The following is a 20368-nucleotide window of genomic DNA, read 5'->3' as shown; positions in this document are numbered from 1 at the left end:
ATGAGGATATAGTTCAGTGGTAAAGCATCCTAGGGTTCAGTCCTCAGCTTTAAAAGAAGGAAGAAAAGAAAAGAGGGAAAAAATAAAAGAAGAAAGAGAAAATAAAAGAAAAGAAAAGGAGATAAAACAAAGGAACTGCAGCCTTCAGACAGCATAATGCTTTTTTCCTGTCACAGGGCACAGACACTTAACTAAAACATTTTATTTTCTCATAGGTTCCTATGCCTTGTTAATGTCAAGTATTGGTTCCTTAATGCATAGATTAGTTGTACATAAATAATTTCCATTTATCCATCTTTTATTTTTCTAATTGATTCCAGTAGTGTTTGTAATTTGAATAGATGGGTAAAAATAGAAGAATTTTTCTTAATTGTTAATGGACCTTTATTTATTTATTTATATGTGGTGCTGAGTGAGAATTGAACCCAGTATCTCAAACGTGTTAGGCAAGCTCTACCACTGAGCCACAACCACAGCCCTAGAAGAGGTTTGTGTATGATTGGACCTGAGTTTATAGAACAAACTTAAAAGTGAGTAAGTGCATATATTTAGAGAAACTGAGAAAAGGTAAACAACTGAGTTAAAATTTTAATAACTTAAAATAATTTAAAATTTGTGATATGTTTTTCAGCCAACTTAGTAATTTTATGGGTGCTGTTTTTATTCTCATCTCTTTTATCTTTTTTGCTCTAGGTGGTATCATGGAAAACTTGATAGAACTATAGCAGAAGAACGCCTCAGGCAGGCAGGGAAGTCTGGCAGCTACCTTATAAGAGAGAGTGATCGGAGGCCAGGATCCTTTGTACTTTCATTTCTTAGCCAGACAAATGTTGTCAACCATTTTAGGTAAGTCTTTATTCCTATTGTGAGGTTGCATAGTATAGTTATTTTGATGCAGTATTCATAAATATGACTGCTTATGAAAATGTGAATGACCCAGTGATATTTAAGTAATAGAGGAGAAAACTTATTCTCAATTAAATGATTTAATCAGTAGTTTAGAATAGGCATTGTTTATATTTTTTGCTTAAAAACATGATTATTGATCATTACTGTACTAATCCCCAAATATACTTACCACTTTTAAAGTACAAAGAATTAAAAATAAACTCTGAAAAAAATTTAAAGCTGAAATAAAAGAAATGTGTACGTTTAAGACTACAGAGTAACAAAGCACCAGAAACACTACTTAAAAACAAGATTAGCTCCAATGTTCTGAAATTCTGTAGACATTTGCTTTAGTGAAACAGGTATGTGATTTTTCAAGTACAGATACCAAAATATGTGTATAAAAATATATTTATATATATTATTCTATTTGATTTGTGTGGGAGAAATTGAAAAAAATCATCTATTGCCAATAATGTTAACTTATAAAATATTCATGTATCTTTGATGTTTAGATTTTAAAATAAGTTTTAAGAGTATTATCATACTTCTTACGTAATATTTACATAAAGTATAATTTTACACAATTTAATAGTAATCTAATTTAATATTTGATAGTATAATAATTTCTTAGGTAAAATTATATTTCTATATAAATTTCAAGATATCTTTGAGTGAATTTTGGGTAGAGAAAACTTACTAAAATTGCTAACTCAGTCTTAAATATGGAAAATGAAGGGGAAATAGCAGAGAATGAATTTTTAAATACTTGATTGAATTATGTAATTGAAGTTTTTAAGTCTGATATGTATTTCATATCATATGCTTCTATATGTATATATGTTTTTTTTAAAAAATAACCCCAAGTAATTTGCCTGTGGTTAAGATATTAGCAAATGATATTTTTAAAACAGGGATATACTTAAAAGAATATGAAATTTATAGTTTTATAATTTCTTTGTTAAATTTGGTTTTACAAATTGACTATAGAGGTTTGAGTTATAGCTCAGTGGTACAGTGCTTGCCTGGAATGTGCTAGGACCTAGGTTTCATCCCCAGAACCACAAAAAAAAAAAAAAAAAAAAAAAAAAATTGGCTGTAAAGATTATTGTTATACTGTATTTTTTTCTTGTCCAAACAGGATTATTGCTATGTGTGGCGATTACTACATTGGTGGAAGACGTTTTTCTTCACTGTCAGACCTAATAGGTTATTATAGTCACGTTTCTTGTTTGCTTAAAGGAGAAAAACTACTTTATCCAGTTGCACCACCAGAGGCGAGTAGAACTTGACTAAAATATCTTTGAAACTTAATTATTTCACTTTAATATGGATTTTACCCATTTAGTTTATGATATTTATTATTCAAGAAGTATTTGTTATTAAATTTTAATTTTGGTTGTAATGTCAGAACAACACTAATAACTTCTTTTAAAAAGTATTTTTTCTTTAATTTTGTATTTAAGTAATACATTTAAAAAATTATATTCATAGCTTCACAAATATTTTTTGAATATATTTGGAGTAATTATGATTTCATAGTGCTAATGGGAAATGGCTACAAAAGTTGGCTTCTACATTATGGCAGAAAGGAAATTTATATGTTGCATGTAGATTACTTAAAATTAAAAAAATCATTTTTATTACCTGATAAAACACATATTGATTAGACTTTTGAAGGAATTTCTATAAAAACATAAAAATAAGAGCATCAAACATTTTTAAGCTTTGAGTATTTAGTCAGTAAAAATTAAGTTGAATGATACTAGGGAGTATAAAACGTGGACTTTATTGGCTATAACTTTGTTTGGACATACCTCTTTGACTTTGAAGGATAGATGATTTGTCATTTTTAAATCTTGATTTTTTTTTTTTAATAATTTCTAGCCAGTAGAAGATAGAAGGCGTGTGCGAGCCATTCTGCCTTATACAAAAGTACCAGACACTGATGAAATAAGGTATTTTATAATGTTTCTCATGTAGTAGGCATCAGAAACAGGCATTTCAATGAGCTAGGAATTGAAGATTTGTTGCTCTTAGACTAGGAAAGGTTTGGAATTTGAGGGAATAGCATATAAAAAGGTAAAACTGCCTTTATTTGGGGGTTAGTTGTTTCATACTACTGGTTTGGCTTATCAGACTGAGAATTTGAATCTGGCTAGCCACAGTGAAAATGACAGGAGAAAGAACAGCTTTTATTACACCCTGTCTCTGACAGAGTAAGGAGAGTTCTCTTATAATACATACTCTGTTTTAATTTTTATTACCCCATGACATTTATGCCTCAGCTACAAATGAAATTATAATGATAATTAAGCTTCTATATTATGTAATGAGTGAATAATTTTAAATGTTAAGAATGTTATAGAACTATAGACCATGATAGTTTTCTATTTTTATTATTCCTATATAATTTAGTTCATTCTATAATTTAATAACCAAATTATCATTGTCATTTTATAAGCTGTTTAACTCTTCAGTAGAAACTTTGTTTTTTACTTATAAGTTGTTAAGACTATTTCTGAATTATTATTGATTCTGAGTAGTTTCTCTTTGAAATCAATAGCAGCTAAGACGGACTAGGATGGACTGCTTAGGTTACAGATTTCACAATTCAATCATTTCACTTCTAAACATTTCTGTATTAACACAGATTTTGAGGGACACCTCATATCCAATTCATAATACTCCACTCCTACCCCTCTAAAAGTTCACATTTACCTCACAATGCAAAATGCATTTAATTCTTCTTCAAGAGTCCCAAGGTCTGAACAGTCCCAAGTTTGCCCACAAAGTCCAAGTCCAAAGTCTCCTTTGAGACTCACAGCAAACTTTTGGATGTGAGTCCTGTAAGAATCAAAAGCAACTTACATATATCCAATATATAATGATATAGAGTAAACATTCCTAGTCCAAAAGGAAGGAGTAGGGGCATAGAAAGAAGGGATTGGACCAAAATACAACTGGGCAAACATGTCCTGTAACTCTAGGACATGTGGTGGCAAGATGTCCTCTGAAATAGGCTTGGATAGCCCTACTACTTTGACCTCTCTGGTTGCAATGCAATGCCCATGGGCTAACTTTTAGCCTGGGCCACTCTATAGCCAGTAATTTTCCTTAGCAGATAGTCCACACTACTGACACCTCACTGCCAGTATGCCCCCAAAGGATTCATCTTTCCTGTGGCCTCTTTTCTTCTTCTGCATCCTGGCTGTCATGAGGAAAGTAACTTCCCTCTGCTACATCCTTCCACCATGTTCTCACCTTAGGCCCAGAGAAATGGACTTGTTTGGCTATGGAGGAAACCTTTGAAACCAAGAGCCAAAATGAATTTTTTCCTTCTCTAAGTTGTTTTTATCAGGTATTTTGGTTACAACGATGCAAAGATGACTAACACAATATCATTATTTGTAACACATCTAAAGTATGTGTTTTTACTTTAGACTACCCAAATAAGCCAAAATAATTTGATTTTTATATGCAATGTCTTTGTTTATTTTTTTGAACTACATAATTCTCAAATATTATTTTGTATAATAAAAAGTGAAGTTCTAAATTTAAGTAAAGAAAATATGTTACAAATTAAAAAAAAAAGAAATCAATAGCAGCATTTAAAATGTAGTGAAAACTTTGTGGTACTAAAAATTTCTGGAAAGACAGTATTAAAAAATGAGATTCAAGAATCTCAGTCTCAAAGTAGGAATTCCATTTTTATGTGATTATCTTCAAAATAATGGCTTCTTTTTAAATTACTGTTGACATATGTTTATTTGTGATCTTTGTTTGAAAGGCCAGTTTTAAAAAAAAAAGAGAGGGAGAGAAAGGAACCAATGCATTTAATAAAGGAGAACTGAGCTGAAGTACAAACTAAGGAGTTTTAGAAAATTTGTCAGTTTCCAGTGGGATTATGTATCAGGTTCTCAAGATATATTCTGCGTAACTCAGAGGATCCTTGATACCCATTCAGGTCCATGTATTTAGCTGCAGTTCTCCAGAAAAGATTTATTTGATGAATTGGCTCATACAATTATGGAAGTTCTGTGATCTGCCATATGCAAGCTAGAGAGCCAGGGAAGACAGTGGGATAATTTATTCCATGTCCAACGGCCTGAGAACCTGGAGTCAGTGGAAATCTCAGTCTAGGGAAGGAGAAGATGACAGGAAATGTCCCAAATTAACCAGTGAGGCAGAAAAAAAAAAAAAAAAAAGGCGAATTCCTTTTTCTTTCATGGTGTTGTTTTTTTCCCCCTTCCTATTTAGACACTTAAAAGGATTATAATGATGCCCACCCACTTGGAGGGTAGTCCACTAATTCAAATACTAATTTTATTCAGATGCCCTCACAGACAAATTCTGAAATAATTTTTAATCTGGGTTTCCTGTGGCCCAAAGGATTTTATACATAAAATTAATATTTTGTTTTAATTTTTTTGGTACCAGGAATTGAATCCAGGGGGACTCAACTACTGAGCCCTTTTGTTTTTAATTTTGAGGCAGGGTCTGATTAATTTGTTGAGGCTGGCCTTGAATTTGTGATCCTTCTTCCTCAGCTTCCTGAATTGCTAGAATTATAAGGGTGTCCATCATGCCAGGCTGTGATCAATGTCTGATGTTAGAAAATTATGCATAGGTAAAAGATCCAAACAAAGTACAAAGTAGAACAGTGGATGTTACCAAAAGGCATATAGAAAGTTTCTTGACACATAGTTTTAGTTTCCATATTATGCAGCTTATCCTCAAGAAGGTACCGATTCTTGAGTTTTGGGTATAGTATCATAGAATATCTATAATTATCAGAAAATGATATTGAAACTAACAGTTCATAGCTACATATTTGTATGAACTTATATTTTCTTCATATACCTCAAGCAAAAAATCATATAGCAATAGATTACAGAAACAGATTTGAGTATCTATCAGTTTTCAGTTAGATCAGACATTAAGATTTGCAAAAATGTCAAACACTGATGTTCCCACCAAACCCTCAAAAGTTAAAAATTTTTAATTTTTTAATGTAATGGGATATATTAATTTCATTAAAGGAATTAGTAAGCTGGGCATATGTGGCACATACCTGAAATCCCAGTGACTTGGGAGGCTGAGGCAAGAGGATCACCTGTTCAAGTCCAGAGGTAGTAGCTTGGTGAGGCTATAAGCAACTTTAGGAGACCTTATCTCAAAACAAAAATAAAAATGACTGGGGATATAGTTCAGTGGTAAAGTGCCCCTGGGTTCAATTCCCCTGTACCAAAAAAAAAAAGAATTGATAAATACTTAAAAAGACCTATGTTTTAAATTTTAATATGGTAAATATCAATAGATATTAATAATGATACAGTTATAATAAAAATATAATTCATATACATAAATGTCTTCTAGGAGTGTAACAGGGTCCTGGAGATGACAAACAAACAACAAAAGGAACTACTGCTCTAGGGAAATAGGAATTTAATTAGAGAGGGAATGTATAAATTTTAATTTGATGATATAAATTCTTATGAAGTCATAATTGTAATTTTTAGCTTTATGCATACCTTTGAATTTATTTTTGAAATAAAAACATCTGAAAATGAGATTTAATGAAATACTTTAGCTTATTTTGGGGGGGGGGCAAAGCAAAATAATATAGAATGAATTTTAGGTTTGTACAAGTAAGCTTTTGCTTAAAATTTTTTTTTTTATTCCATAAAAAGTTTACATAGCAGCAATAATAACTGAAACTTAAAAATCAAAAAATACTCTTATGACTGCTTTAAACCAAGAAATGAAATTTGCCATATTTTGGTTCTTGTCCATATGCCCTTTTGATTTTCTTTTCCAATTGTTTTTTCTTTTCTTTTTTTTGATACTGAAAAATGAGCCCAGGAAAGTTCTAACAATTAGCTATATCCCCCAACTCTTTTTACCTAGACTAGACAGGGTCATGCTAAATTGCCTATGCTGGCCTTGAACTTGGTGATCCTCTGCCTCAGTCTCCTAGATAGCTCAGATTACAGTGAAGTGCTACCACACCTAGTTTTTGTTTTTTGTTTGTTTGTTGTGATGCTGGGGATTGAAGCCAAGGCCCCAAACATGAGTAATGTATCATTGTACTACATTCCCAGCAGTTTTTTTTTTTAAGTTTTGTCAAATGTTTAATGTTCATTTAAACCCAGAATTTTCGTTTATTTTTTTCTTTCGATTTTTATGTTTTTAAAAACACTTTTATGGAGAATTACAGTTGTAGACTTCATTGTGATATGTCTCTACTTTGTTTTTTCCCTCACATTTTTTATTGGTGCACTATAGTTGTACATAATGATGGGATTTGTTGTTACATATTTGTACACAATTCATCAGAATTTTCTTTAATGTGCTTATTTAGGTGGTTCTGTAAAGGAATAATTTATTTGGCCCTAATGTTTTGTCTAGAAAAGTATTAATTGATACGAGCATCTACATAATAAAAGCTAGTTTATCTAATATTTTTCTGAAGTAACTATTTCTCATATATGTATTATGTATTGATTATATTTATTTTGTGTTTACTTGTATATCTAATCTACTTCTGAAAGCATAATAACATTGAAACCTACATTTTTAAATTTGATTTTCTTGGAATTACACCCCAAAACATGCAGAATATGTAATCAGTAACTGTTTACAAATAGTGATTTTAATTTGAATTTCATAATAACCCAGTGATAGTGTAGGTAATATTGTTAAACCCATTTTATACATGAGGAAATTAAGATTCAGATTATTAAGAGTCTTCAGGTTATAGATGACAGAAGCAGAACAAAAATCCAGGCTATTTGACTCAAATCCTTTACATTTTTCTAACATCATACTGTTTCTGTGTTGTGGTATATAAATATTCAAATGTGTATGTTTAAAATTTTTAACTTTAATAAATTTACAATTGGCATTTTAGTTTCTTAAAAGGAGATATGTTCATTGTTCATAATGAATTAGAAGATGGATGGATGTGGGTTACAAATCTAAGAACGGATGAGCAAGGCCTTATTGTTGAAGATCTAGTAGAAGAGGTGGTAAGTTTTTTTTTTTTTCTTTTTACATTCTGAACTCCACATTCCAAACATTTCATTAAAACTTGGTAATTACCTAAGGATTAAGTTCTTTTTTGAAAGAGTTTTAATATATGTATATATATAGGAGGAGTTTTTCATTAAAATGTATTTACTCTTAGTAAACTACTTGTTTTAAAAAAAACAAGCTAAAATATCATAATATGTAGCTGCTGGTTTTCAGAAAGCTTTCATGATTTTATGAACTAAAAATGTTAATATTTGTGCTTATTTTGATCCATCTTTTGCCCTCCTAGGCTTCCTTATAAATGAAATTGTCTAAACGAATTAATGGAATCCCTAATGGTTACACATATTTAGTTTCAGATTGTTTTATTTTCCAAATGTACAATTTAACCTTGGAGAAATTCTCTTATATTACACATTTATTATCTCCTGATTTTATATTTTGAATATTCCCCTTGTTTTATTGTCATAATATTTTGTTAGTCATGTTAGCATACAGTAAAAATTATCCTATATGTCCATTTTAAGAGAGGATTCAGCTGTATTTGTACTTCAGAGACTGTATTTAATACCACTGAAATACTTTAAACATTATGTTATAGTTTTGAAATTCACTCTTACCTTTCATATTTGTCTAGAGAGAAGGGATGGCTTTCTGTGATCTTTTATAACCCTTAGAGCTCCTGTTTTTAAATTATGCCACAGGCCTGATAATGTACTGAAACCTATGCTTTTGATTACTGCTTCAGGAAGATGTCAGTAAAATATACTTTGCTACTATTTTTCTGCCTATTCTAGCAAATATGTCTTAGTTCACAGAAGTAAAACATACTGAGGAAAGGTGGAAGGAATTGAGATGGTATGATATATTACACACTTGTTACTTAGTGAAAGAGTTGGAACCCCAAGAATAGTATTCTGTATTCTACAGTAGTTATTCATTCTGCATAGGTGAGAAATGTTGAAACTGAAGCATTTTTCTGTCTCTGATGGTTTTCTTATACAATTTCTTTGAATTTTTACATTACAATTCCTTTTCCCTGTTACCACCTCTTCCCTATTCTGATAATTTAAAGGAATTAAAGTATAGTTGAACTTTTCCTGAACTTTTAAAATTCTGGATCAAATTTAGCAAGATAAACTTTAATAACAATAAGTGAAAGTTATCTATTTTTGCAGAAAAATAAAAAATAGCCTTGTCTGAGATAAAGGGTCCATAAATACATTCCTTACATAAATATAAGGAATGAAAAAGAAAAACAATTCATTGTGAGTATATAGTGTGATGTGGCTCTTAAAAATGAATATAGTCATCTTTTGAATTAAGATGGAATAATTCCAGGTTAAACTTCTGAACAGTTTTTACTCAAATATTTAGAATAATTTTCACAATGGGCTTTACTAGAAGTTAGTGAATTCCTTGTAGATTAGAAAGCTATTTGTACATTGTCTAGACAACAAAGATGTTTCAGGCATTTGTTTAGTAGCTAGATTGAAGAAATTTCCCTTTCTAGAATTCTAATTACTGTTCTTCAAGCGTATTTATCTATTATGTCTTAATTCTAGGATGTATGTGGAATTTTGTTCTCATTTGCTGATACATTCCTATTGCCTAGATTAGTATCTGATATTATAGCCATTGAGTAAATCTTTGTTGAGTAATGAATGTTCCTATGCTTATATATTTCCCTCTTCCTTGACATTCTGCCATTATAGATTGCCTTGTAAAATGTGATTCATCTTCATCAGCTAAGTTCAGATATCCCTCCTTCTTTCATAGAGATTTTATGACTTCCTAGATTCTTTGAGACTAAATTGTTTCCTCCTGTGTTTCCATAGCACTATGTTAGTTCTGTATTCCATTAACCTGTATTTAATTAATTTATTGTGTAAACCTCTTCTAAAAGAGGTCAGTGATGATGCTGTTCATTCGTACAGTTTTTTTAGCGTACTGTTTTACATATAGCTAGCATTCATTAAGTGATTTTATTCTATTTAGATATTTAATGAGTGAGAATCAATTGAAAGACACAAATCCATGTATAGTTAGACCATTTTTCTATTTTTTCCTTTATTATTTATTCATTGGCAACTCAGTGCCAGGTACTTTAGGTACTAAGACTATAGTTTAATAGATTTGCAGTGAAAACTGTGTAGTGGCCTTGTGCTGGTGCTTATGGTGGTAGTGGTGGTAATGATGATGAGAACATAGAAATTTAGGACTTGAGGTGCTTATAGCCTTTATTATGGAATGAATAACAGTAGGTGTGTCTTAGAAAACTGACATATAGAATAAAATAAGTTTCAAAAGATGGTAAAAGGAGAATGTCTTTTGAATTCAAAGCAAAAGTTGATATTCACTTTTTAGGGTCTCAGAATGTTTTTTCAAGGAGGTAGCATTTGAGATAAACCCTGCATGGATGGTTTAGGTTTTATCTAAGAGGCAGGTGGTGAGTGGAAAGGACATTCTAAGAACAACAATGACAATAACAACAAAAAAGCCTCAGTGGTGAGAAAATGTAGGTTAACAAATGGATAGTTTAGGCGTGATAGTGGTATAGATACCTAGAGAATTGGTAGTATGAGACAGGAGAAGTGTACTTGAGTGAGGTTTGTGGTACAGAATGAGGTGTTTGTAGACTGGAAAAAGGCATTAAATGTTTGCTTTTAAAAATTTGTTTTTATTTGGTTTGGTTGTCTTAATGCAGAACAAAGCTACAGTTGAAACTGATTCAGATTAGAGTGGTGCTGTGGGATATGGAGGTAATTGTACTGTGTAGTTGAGCTATAGAAGTAGTTTGATAAAGGGGAAAAAGAGGAATTAGACAAATGGCAACATGATGAGAAGTGTACGCCAGAGAGTTCTGGGGAGAGAATTCTTGATAAGTCTTTTCTCATATACACATAAATATGAAGAGCATTGTGGAGATGTGTTTGAAGATATGATTTTTATGAATTTTTAAAAAAGTAGATTAATAGTTAATTATATAAAATACTGTTTTAATGTCTTCCCTTTAGGGCCGGGAAGAAGATCCACATGAAGGCAAAATGTGAGTTTTTGTTAATTATTAAAAGAAAAAAATATATTGTAAAGCTACTAATTGGAAAATTGCCAAAAAATATTTTAAAAGCCAAATATTTAAAAGTCAAAAGAATGACTTATACTTTCTTTTTTTTTGCTCAGAGAACTAATTTATAAACACTCTTCTTAAGGACCTAGTGTTAAAGTCTTATTTTTAAATAAATGGTGGCCAGTTACCTATGTATTATTCTTATATCATGAAACTAATGACTTTCTGGTAAATATTACATTAATAACATTAGTGAATGTCATAATTCCTCTTAATTTTCTTACTGATTCTCATACTGTTTCTTGTTTTTGTGGCCACACCTTTTATTGTTTTTTTTGGTTCGAGTTCTTTTTCTTTTTGCCAAAGAACTTTACCCTGAGATCAGAGTTCTACATAATTTTAGTAAGATTAAGAAAGGATTTTCTTTTCATAACTGTTTTAGACTGATTTTATATATATGAGTTTTCTTTATAAGATTTTAACTATTAATCACAATTCTGTCTTGTTTGTATTGTTTTAATATACTGCTAATCTTCTAATACCTTTTTAGAAGATTTTTTCCCTTCTTAACCATCCTATTAGCATTTATGGATAGAATTTAAAGCTTGCCTCAGCTATTTGCTTTTTCTATTCTCTAACCATTGTTTAATACACTAAACTGAATATGTTCTGTTACCTTACTTAGTTTCCTGCTCTTCCTTAAGTAGAATATATGAAATATTTTCTGTGTTCATTTTTCCTATTGTTGTTTATAGCTACAAAAGGAACTGCATTACTGAGACTAGTTGAATATGTTAGTTTGAAGTCTCCTCCCTACCTATTATTAGAAGTTATAAATTCTAATGCTTGGAGGAGTTAGATAATGTAAGCAAATGAAGTTTGGGAGACACACACACACACACACACACACACATACCATTTGTCTCCATACACAATAATCATAATTTTTATTATTTTCCCTCTTTGATACAGATCAAGGTACATAGAAACTGTTCCCCTCTTGTCAAAAAACAACAGTTTAAGAGTAATGATAAATGGCATCTGACCCTTACTCTTGGTATTAAGATTGTGGGAGATTGAAAACTAGAAAGTTGTTGCCTATTGTAATGTGACCTATCTAATTGATGTGTTCAAGAGTATGAGTCTAGAATGAAATCCTCCTGATTTTTAAGAGGCACTATAAACATACATTTTTATCTGTACTTTAAAAATAGTGTAGATTTAGTTTTAAAAATATAGGTCAAATGCTATAAATATTTGAAGCCACATCCAATTTTCCCATGGTGTCCAAGTGTGATTCTTTATTAAGTGGGTAGTCTTTTTTAAACTAGTCTCTCATTTTTAAAGATTTCATAATTTCTTACTTACTGGGTATTTAGCACATGCTAAATTTGTAGTGTTGATTTATTTTATGTGTATTCACATCCTGTAATTTCTTAGGACAAAGACTGTGGCAGTAAAGTATCTTAAATCCTTTAAATATCATTTGTAACACCGAGTCCCCTTTGAGATTAAATAGATGGCATAACTTTGGCTGAGTTTCTTTACAGCTCCCTGATTCCATTATGTAGATACCAAGTTCTGATGATTTTACCTCCTAAAATATTTCTTAAATGTGTGTCTTCTTCTTAATATTAAGTAATTATATTCAACAGGCCCTTTCTTCTCTTATTAGTACCTGATACTGCAGTATCCCTCAAGTTTGTCTTCTGAGTCTTTTAGATTGCTCGGATTCTCTCTTCCAATAGCCAGAATGTTTTACCTAAAAATACATGATCTGATGGTATCACTTTCTCACCTGAAATTAACCAATTTTTCACCATATTTACCTTGGCAGAGCCTACAAAGACCATCTGTGATCTACCTACTGTGTCTTTTACTAGTGTTATCACTTGTCATTTCTAGTTTTATACTCTGTAGTTTATAGGTCTTCAAATGCATAATCCTGTTTTTCTCCTTTATGCCTTTGCTTAATCTGCTTTGTAGGCCAGGATTTTTCTTCATTCATTATGCATTTATTGATATATGTCTTTACTGAATGATTTGGTATTCAGTGACTCTTCCTTCATTGTTAACTCTTACACACAGTTAAGAATTGGTGCCTTTCTCTTTTGTTCCCAAACTACCCTCAGAACATACCAATCACTGCACTTGATATATTTTGAACATTGTTTTATTTTTGTCTTTTTTTTTTTTTTCTAAGTAGAATGGGGATCTCTTAAGAGCAAGTACTTATCTTTATCATTTGTGTAAACCATGTACGTGCTTGAATTATATGAATTTTATATAGGAATAACTTCAGATACTATCATTTGGGCTTTAGGATATTTTGTTCATCTCTAAATCCCATGTATTGCTTTTTCATCCTCTTCTCTTTGAATTTTCTTCTTTTACTAGCTATATAAATATAGGACTGACCTTGGAGGTCATCTAGTTGACATTCCCTTAGAATAGGGAAGTCATGCTGTAACATTTGTAGCAAATGGTCATTTAACTTATACGTGAAAGCAATATGGAACTTCTCTACCTTTTAAGGCAGTTTGGAGTGCTTTAGTCATTGTATTTATGCTATTCATTATTCATAATGCCATTTATAATAATTCCTAGAGGCTTAATTTCGGAATATAATAAAATACTTTACCAATCTAGTTTGATAAGCTATTAACTCACATAAAATTAGGAACACTGTGTCCTTTTCTTTTAGTACTTAATGTTGGTATTCACTTGTTATCATCATCCAATCTTATTTACTGGCTTTCACTAAAGTATGCATCAACATTTTCATTTTATTGGAAGAGAGAGATTATTAAATTATAGGTAAATTTATTATGAGAGAAATATAAGAAAAATTAATTCATTAAGTATTTTTTCTGGAGCAGTTCTAGGGTGGGCTCTACCTGTACTATCCTTTTTTTCCCCTCTGCCCCCCAAAAGAAAAAAGAGCTAACTATGATGTAAGCAATTAATAGACATTATGAAGATTAAAATCATTGCTATTGGTAATTAATATGGAAATTGTAGTTTGTACTTGGTAGTTCCTAGTTTTTCCATATTTTGTTGAAATTAAGCATAATATGTTTACAAAATGTAACAATGTATTAGAACTGAAATAATTTGATCAATTGTGTTGCATTTATTTCACATTTCTGTTTGAATTGTGATTATGTTGATTTAGTTTTGAACAACTGATAGCAACCAAAAGGACTTTTGATTCATATATTTAATTTGTTCTCTTTTTAAGATGGTTCCATGGGAAGATTTCCAAACAAGAAGCTTATAATTTACTAATGACAGGTACTTTTATATTCACTTGCCTTTTTAAAGTCTGTATTTTAAAAGAATAAAAAAGTTAACCAATCAATTTTCATGCATTGTATATGCCTTTAGCATTCAATTAATGTTTATGCATATTATAATTTCTTTCCCAGTGCTGAGAAGCTTGTATTTTGTTTATTTGTTTCTAGTTGAAACACACATGTGGTGTCTAATTCCATAAAATGTGTTATTCTTTTACCCTAGCCTCTCTTTACCCTTCCCCTGATGTGACACATGTTGATAATTGTTGTTTTCTGTTTTTAGAAGTGTTCTGTGTTTATATGTATCTCCCTTTCTTACCCTTATGCATACATACACTTATAAGAACAAGTAAAATACTTTTTTCCATATTAGTGTATATATTGGGAGAGCATTCAAAAATCTACAGATATAAATTTTTATTATTTTTAATAGCTGTAAGTTTTCTATTCTTTGAATACCATAATTTGCCAGGCCCCAATAGAGGAGTGGTATGTTGGCACTCTTTTTTTCATTCATCTACAGCAAACATTCTTGTATTTATTCTTATACTTCCATGGAATTATATAATTGAGTCTTACTTAAAATATATTAATTTTAACATATCTCAAAACTCTTGTGGATGTAAGAAAACACAAAGACTGACTTTGTATTGTCGGTTTATTATTTAAAATAAAAACTATCCTATCATTTTTATTCTTACTAAGTATTAAAGGCTGAATTAATTTAACTACCAAATGTTTTTTCAGTAAACCATATCTTATAAAGATTACAAGACAGATTTAATCCATAATATATAATTTAGAAGTTTTAGTTCTATAAGATTTGCTTGATAGTTTCTGTATTTGGTACAATAGATTCTCTTACTGATGATTAAGGGTGATATTATTAAACATTATTAAGAGTAATTATTAAAGGTTATTAAAGATGTGATCTGAATTGTTTTAAAGTACAAAAGGTATTACATTTTAAGTTAATACTTAATCTTCTGAAAGATTCGAGGCAATATTTGAGGGGTTTATATAGTTAACCTATATTAAGTAAGTTCAAAACATAAATTAAAGAACATGATAATACCGTGTGGTAGTAATTAAGAGCAAACACCAAACCACAATAACATGCTATCTCCACTTTGAAGGTGGTACCCAAAAGGTATAGTTTAGTGAATTTATGTTTATATTTGGAACTTGCATCACTGAATACTTGGTGTACCCCTTCTTGTTTTACATGTTAGTATGTAAACTTAATATCTTACATTAATTTGTATTTTTTGAGTTGTGCTGTTTTGAGAATCTGATGGAATTTTCTTCCTTGAAAACTGGACTTAAAACTTGCATGTACAACTTTATAATTTCTATCTCACATTCTTAAAGAAACAGAGTATCCTGGTTTCTCCAGGATTTATTGTATCCAATTAAAAGTACTTTCATTGCAGCCTGTATTAAATTCCAGTCAGTTTCTTGCAACTTTTATGTTTACTTTGTATTTAGCCCTTTAAGATTCAGTTTAAGGAGGTTTACTTTGAACATGAAGTTACTTGATCATGGTTAGATGAGAACTATTAATAATTTACACAGAATTATATCTGATATTCTAAATGTTCCTTATGTTTTCTTAAAAATAAGTCCTAATCTTTTTCATGTTATTAGGTCTGAAACAGACAAAAGGCAAAAGCATCTCAGTATTAGGAGTCATTGCCACTTGAAGATGTGAAAAGTCTAAAATTGACTTGAAGATACTTGATGTATGATAATTTGCTTCCATGTGTATTTTTAGGATCATATTAAATAAAATGTAGTACATGAGTATTGATTTTTGATAATTACTCATTTCAGTTGTTTTGAATCTATTTTTGAATCTATTTTTTTTGCCATTCTTCTATTATAGTCATTTTTTTGTGTGTGTGGTACTGATGAAATAGCCTTTACTTTTTAATTGGAAACACCGATTAAGTATAGACTATTCAAATGCAAAATTGGTTTTCTTTTTAGAATGTTTTTATTAAGGGGATTTACAAACAGTGTAGCAATTTTAGTCACTATCCCCACATTTCTGGTTAGGTAGTTCTTTCTAAGTTATGCCAATTACAGACATTATTGACCAGAAGTTACTGCTGCAGAATTTCTATTCTGCATTTTTATGAAATAAAGCTTTTAACAAATATCTGGGATGTAGTAGCCAGTTACCATGGGTGTTTGTGAAGCATAAATCAGGAAATACAAAAAGATTGTCTTAAAAAACAAGTTCCTGCTGGGCTCAGTGGCGCACACCTGTAAATCCCTGTGAATCAAGAGACTGAGTGAGGCATGAGGGTCACAGGTTTGAGGCCAGTTTCAGCACCTTAGCAGACCCTGTCTCAAAATAAAAAATAAAAAGGACTAGAATATTACTCAGTGGTAAAACAACCCTGGATTCAATCCCCAGGACCAAAAAAGAAAGAATCCAGGAAGGAAGGAAGGAAGGAAGGAAGGAAGGAAGGAAGGAAGGAAGGAAGGAAGGAAGGAAGGAAGGAAGGAAGGAAGGAAGGAAGGAAGGAAGGAAGGAAGGAAGGAAGGAAGGAAGGAAGGAAGGAAGGAAGGAAGGAAGGAAGGAAGGAAGGAAGGAAGGAAGGAAGGAAGGAAGGAAGGAAGGAAGGAAGGAAGGAAGGAAGGAAGGAAGGAAGGAAGGAAGGAAGGAAGGAAGGAAGGAAGGAAGGAAGGAAGGAAGGAAGGAAGGAAGGAGTAGAGGGGGAGGTGGGGGAGGGGGAAGAAAGAAGGAAAGAAAGAATAAAAGAATTAATTTTCTGGTGAAAATTTGAAATTTTGCATATGGTTATGACTTTGTACTTTATAATTATACTACTTAACATCTTTTCTTTTTTATTTGATAATTAGGAAATAAAACTAACAGCTTAATTTTTACAGTTGGCCAAGTCTGCAGTTTTCTTGTGAGGCCTTCAGATAATACTCCTGGTGATTATTCACTTTATTTTCGGACCAATGAAAATATTCAGCGATTTAAAATATGTCCAACACCAAACAATCAGTTTATGATGGGAGGCCGATATTATAACAGGTAAATCTTGAGAAATGTTTAGTTACCTTTTACTTTTGGCAAAAATAGTTACAATATTGAAAACAAATTAGATTCAAAATTAAGTTCCTGACTTTTTACTATAATTTAGTAGTAGTCATATCCAAGAATATTTTACACAGTGTTAAAACAATAACTTATTTCCTTCAAAATAACTTGTGACTTAAAAAAAATTATACACAAGCTTTTTGTAACAAATTTGCTAAATCTATCTGCATGAAGAGTAAAACATCTAATTTAAGGAAAAGAAAATCTAGTACATTCTTTTATCAATGAGCCATTTTAATAGCAAAAAAGAAAATAAAGGTTCCTCAAGAGTTACCTGAGATTTATACATATGTTACTACGTAATTGTGCTGTTCTCCAGTCAGTAGTTTTTATATATCATGATTGGTTCTGACTTCTCACCTTCAGAGTAAACTCTTGTCCTGAAACTCAGAATGAATTTTAGTTGCTTGATTATGGAAGTAAAATAATAGAGGAAACCATATGATAGCATGTCAGTATTTTTTTCTGCAAAAGAAAAAGTCACCTCTTCATTACTGAATGAAATGTTTTCTCATACTCTAGAGTAGACCATCATTTTGCTCCTTTGGAGGCTATGGTGTAATCTTATTTTTAAAGAACTGACATTTACGTGACTAATACCTTCATACCACTCTATCTTTCTCCTTCCCAATTAGAATTTTTCTTATTTTCAGCTTGACCTTTAAGTAGATGCAGATCTAGCAGCTGGTTTATCTGGAAAACAAAACAAAAAATTCCAGTGGCAGATTCTTCTAGTTGCCTACCAGAGGGTCAGTGGACAGTTCTAAAACATCAAATGAAAGATAGTTCAAGGTAGTTGGACCCTTTTGCATACCTTATATATAAACTGTGTTTGAATACATTCTACATTGCAATCTGGGTTCTAGACATCCTCACTGAAAATCCAGGTGGCTGCAATTTGAGCTCTTTATAAATTAATTTTTCCCATTGTCTAGTTTTCTAGAGATTTAGAACAATATAAAATTAAAAATTGAAAATAAATATTCTTAACTGAATGAATGTTCAAATTAAGATTTGCTTAGGATTAAATAATTTCATAAGTTTTATTTTTTGTAAGTTTGGTTATTGATAAATATCCATACGTTATTGACAGACATTATTTTAGTTATTAACAAATGTCTATGTTCTGCAACAATGGGAATTCTTATTACTCACTGAAAATAGTCTGTAAAACCTATAAAGGTAGTCTTTGTTGATAAAGACCATAATGGAATAAGAAAAGAATTTGAAGTATATTTCTTTCTCAACTGTTATAGAATTATTAGTCTGGCTGCAAAATTTAGGACTTTTTTAAAGTTAAATACATGGTAATTCAATAGCCTGACTCTTCCCCCAAATCCTTGACTTTTATTTCCTATAAAATTCAGGTGTCTTATAGTTTCTAGTTTTAATTTTTTTTTAAAGGAAGGCCAAAATTGTAACTCTGATGAGGGGAAAATGGCAGTTTTTATAGTTGTCTTAGAATTACATATTCCATTTCAGCATTAATGTCAGAAACAATTTCTAGGAAGATACATCTTCATGGTTAACATTGTTTAGAAATAAATGTGTAAAACTCAAGATTATTCAGTAAGTCTGACATAGCCATGCTCTGCTATAGTGTCTCCCCATTAACTATTTGTGCATTAACCTTGTAATTAAGAGAGTAGCAGTTATGTCTGTTTCTTTTAGAAATTATTGAGACATAACATGTTCCTATATTCAAAAGTTTAGCAAATAGGGGAGGAATTTAGCAAATTTAATTCAGTAAACACTTATTAGATAATCTGTTGTGAAATACACTGCATAGATCCTATACGTACACAGTAAAGAAAAAGATACCATTTCTGAATTATTAGTGCTCAGGTCTTTTAGGAAAGATGGTAGGAATATAGACTGATAAATTGAGAAGATGTACAAATATGCACAAGAGTCAGAATAGAGTAGTTCAGGTAATGGTAAGAGGGAAAAGAAAGGATTTTCATCAGACCTTGAAGATTTTTAACATTTATCTAGGTTTCAACAAGAGTGGCACATAGTTTTATGTATTAAGTACTGAACTGAAATTACAGGATATAATGTCTTTAAAAACTCACATTTATTTCACCAATAAGTTTATACTGAACACTCTGAGATGTAAGTCTGCCTGATTTCATAGCTAGAACTCTTATGAAATGTCTAAGAAATTTTAGTTTTTGCTGTCTCCCCTTACTGCTTTTTAAGGTGCATCTGGGTATGAAGTGGAGTACTTTTTTTTTTTTTTTAAATCTTGTAAGCCTAGTTTTTTGGTGAAAAGTTATTATTTGCTACACACTTTTAAATTGCTCCTGTATATTCTGAACTATATATGTTATTACAGAGCTCACGAGCTATATTCCTTCAGCTCATGGAAAGTATTATATTATAATACAGAGTGGCACATAAGATTGATTGCATTTGATAGTTACTGACCAGAAACCTTTGATATTTACTAATTTTTATAGATTTGATGTTTTTTTACTGTATATAACACAGTTGTCTTTGTGGTAGTATCTAGCTATTTTCAGTTATATTTGGTGATTTTTTTTTTCTTTTAAACATTTTTGGATTTATGGGGTACTGCATTTTTCCTTTAAAAATGTATAACCAGCTGAGTGCAGTGGTATATGCCTGTAATCCCAGCAACTAAGGAGGCTGAGGCAGAAGAATCACAAGTTTGAGGCCAGCCTCAGCAACTTCTGGATGCCCTAAGCAGCTTAGTGAAACTCTGTCTCAAAATGAAAAACAAAAAGAACTGGGAATGTAGCCCAGTGGCAAAAGGCCCCTGGGTTTAATCCCCAGTACTATATATGATAATACCTTTTTACTTGTCTCATTTTTAACCTCACCCCTTTGCCTTGTGTTGAATACTGCCTCTGATATTTAGTTAATCTTCACTTATAATTATTTTTTATTAGTTTTCAAGTTTTGCTTTTGAATATTATTTATATTTGGTTTAAATTA

At 31.0% G+C, this 20368-nt stretch overlaps 1 protein-coding gene across 4 annotated transcripts in view; it reads left to right on the top strand.

Moving 5' to 3' along the window:
* The window catches only part of RASA1 (RAS p21 protein activator 1), a 106698-nt gene that overhangs the window by 46726 nt on the left and 39604 nt on the right, over positions 1-20368 (top strand). For all 4 annotated transcript variants that reach the window (XR_014022077.1, XM_081294930.1, XM_081294931.1 and 1 more), the window contains exons 2-8: positions 694-846; positions 2030-2165; positions 2776-2846; positions 7802-7919; positions 10941-10972; positions 14235-14287; positions 17191-17341. Coding sequence is in view for 3 of the 4 variants with exons in the window: in XM_081294930.1 (XP_081151056.1) it covers positions 694-846; positions 2030-2165; positions 2776-2846; positions 7802-7919; positions 10941-10972; positions 14235-14287; positions 17191-17341 (714 nt within the window). In the remaining variant the exon portion in view is untranslated. The remainder of the gene's footprint in view (positions 1-693; positions 847-2029; positions 2166-2775; positions 2847-7801; positions 7920-10940; positions 10973-14234; positions 14288-17190; positions 17342-20368) is intronic.

Source organism: Spermophilus citellus (assembly GCF_964194105.1).
Source record: "Spermophilus citellus genome assembly, chromosome: 1".
In the NCBI taxonomy this organism is placed as follows: Eukaryota; Metazoa; Chordata; class Mammalia; order Rodentia; family Sciuridae; genus Spermophilus; species Spermophilus citellus.
This window is presented reverse-complemented; position numbering and strand designations above follow the sequence as displayed.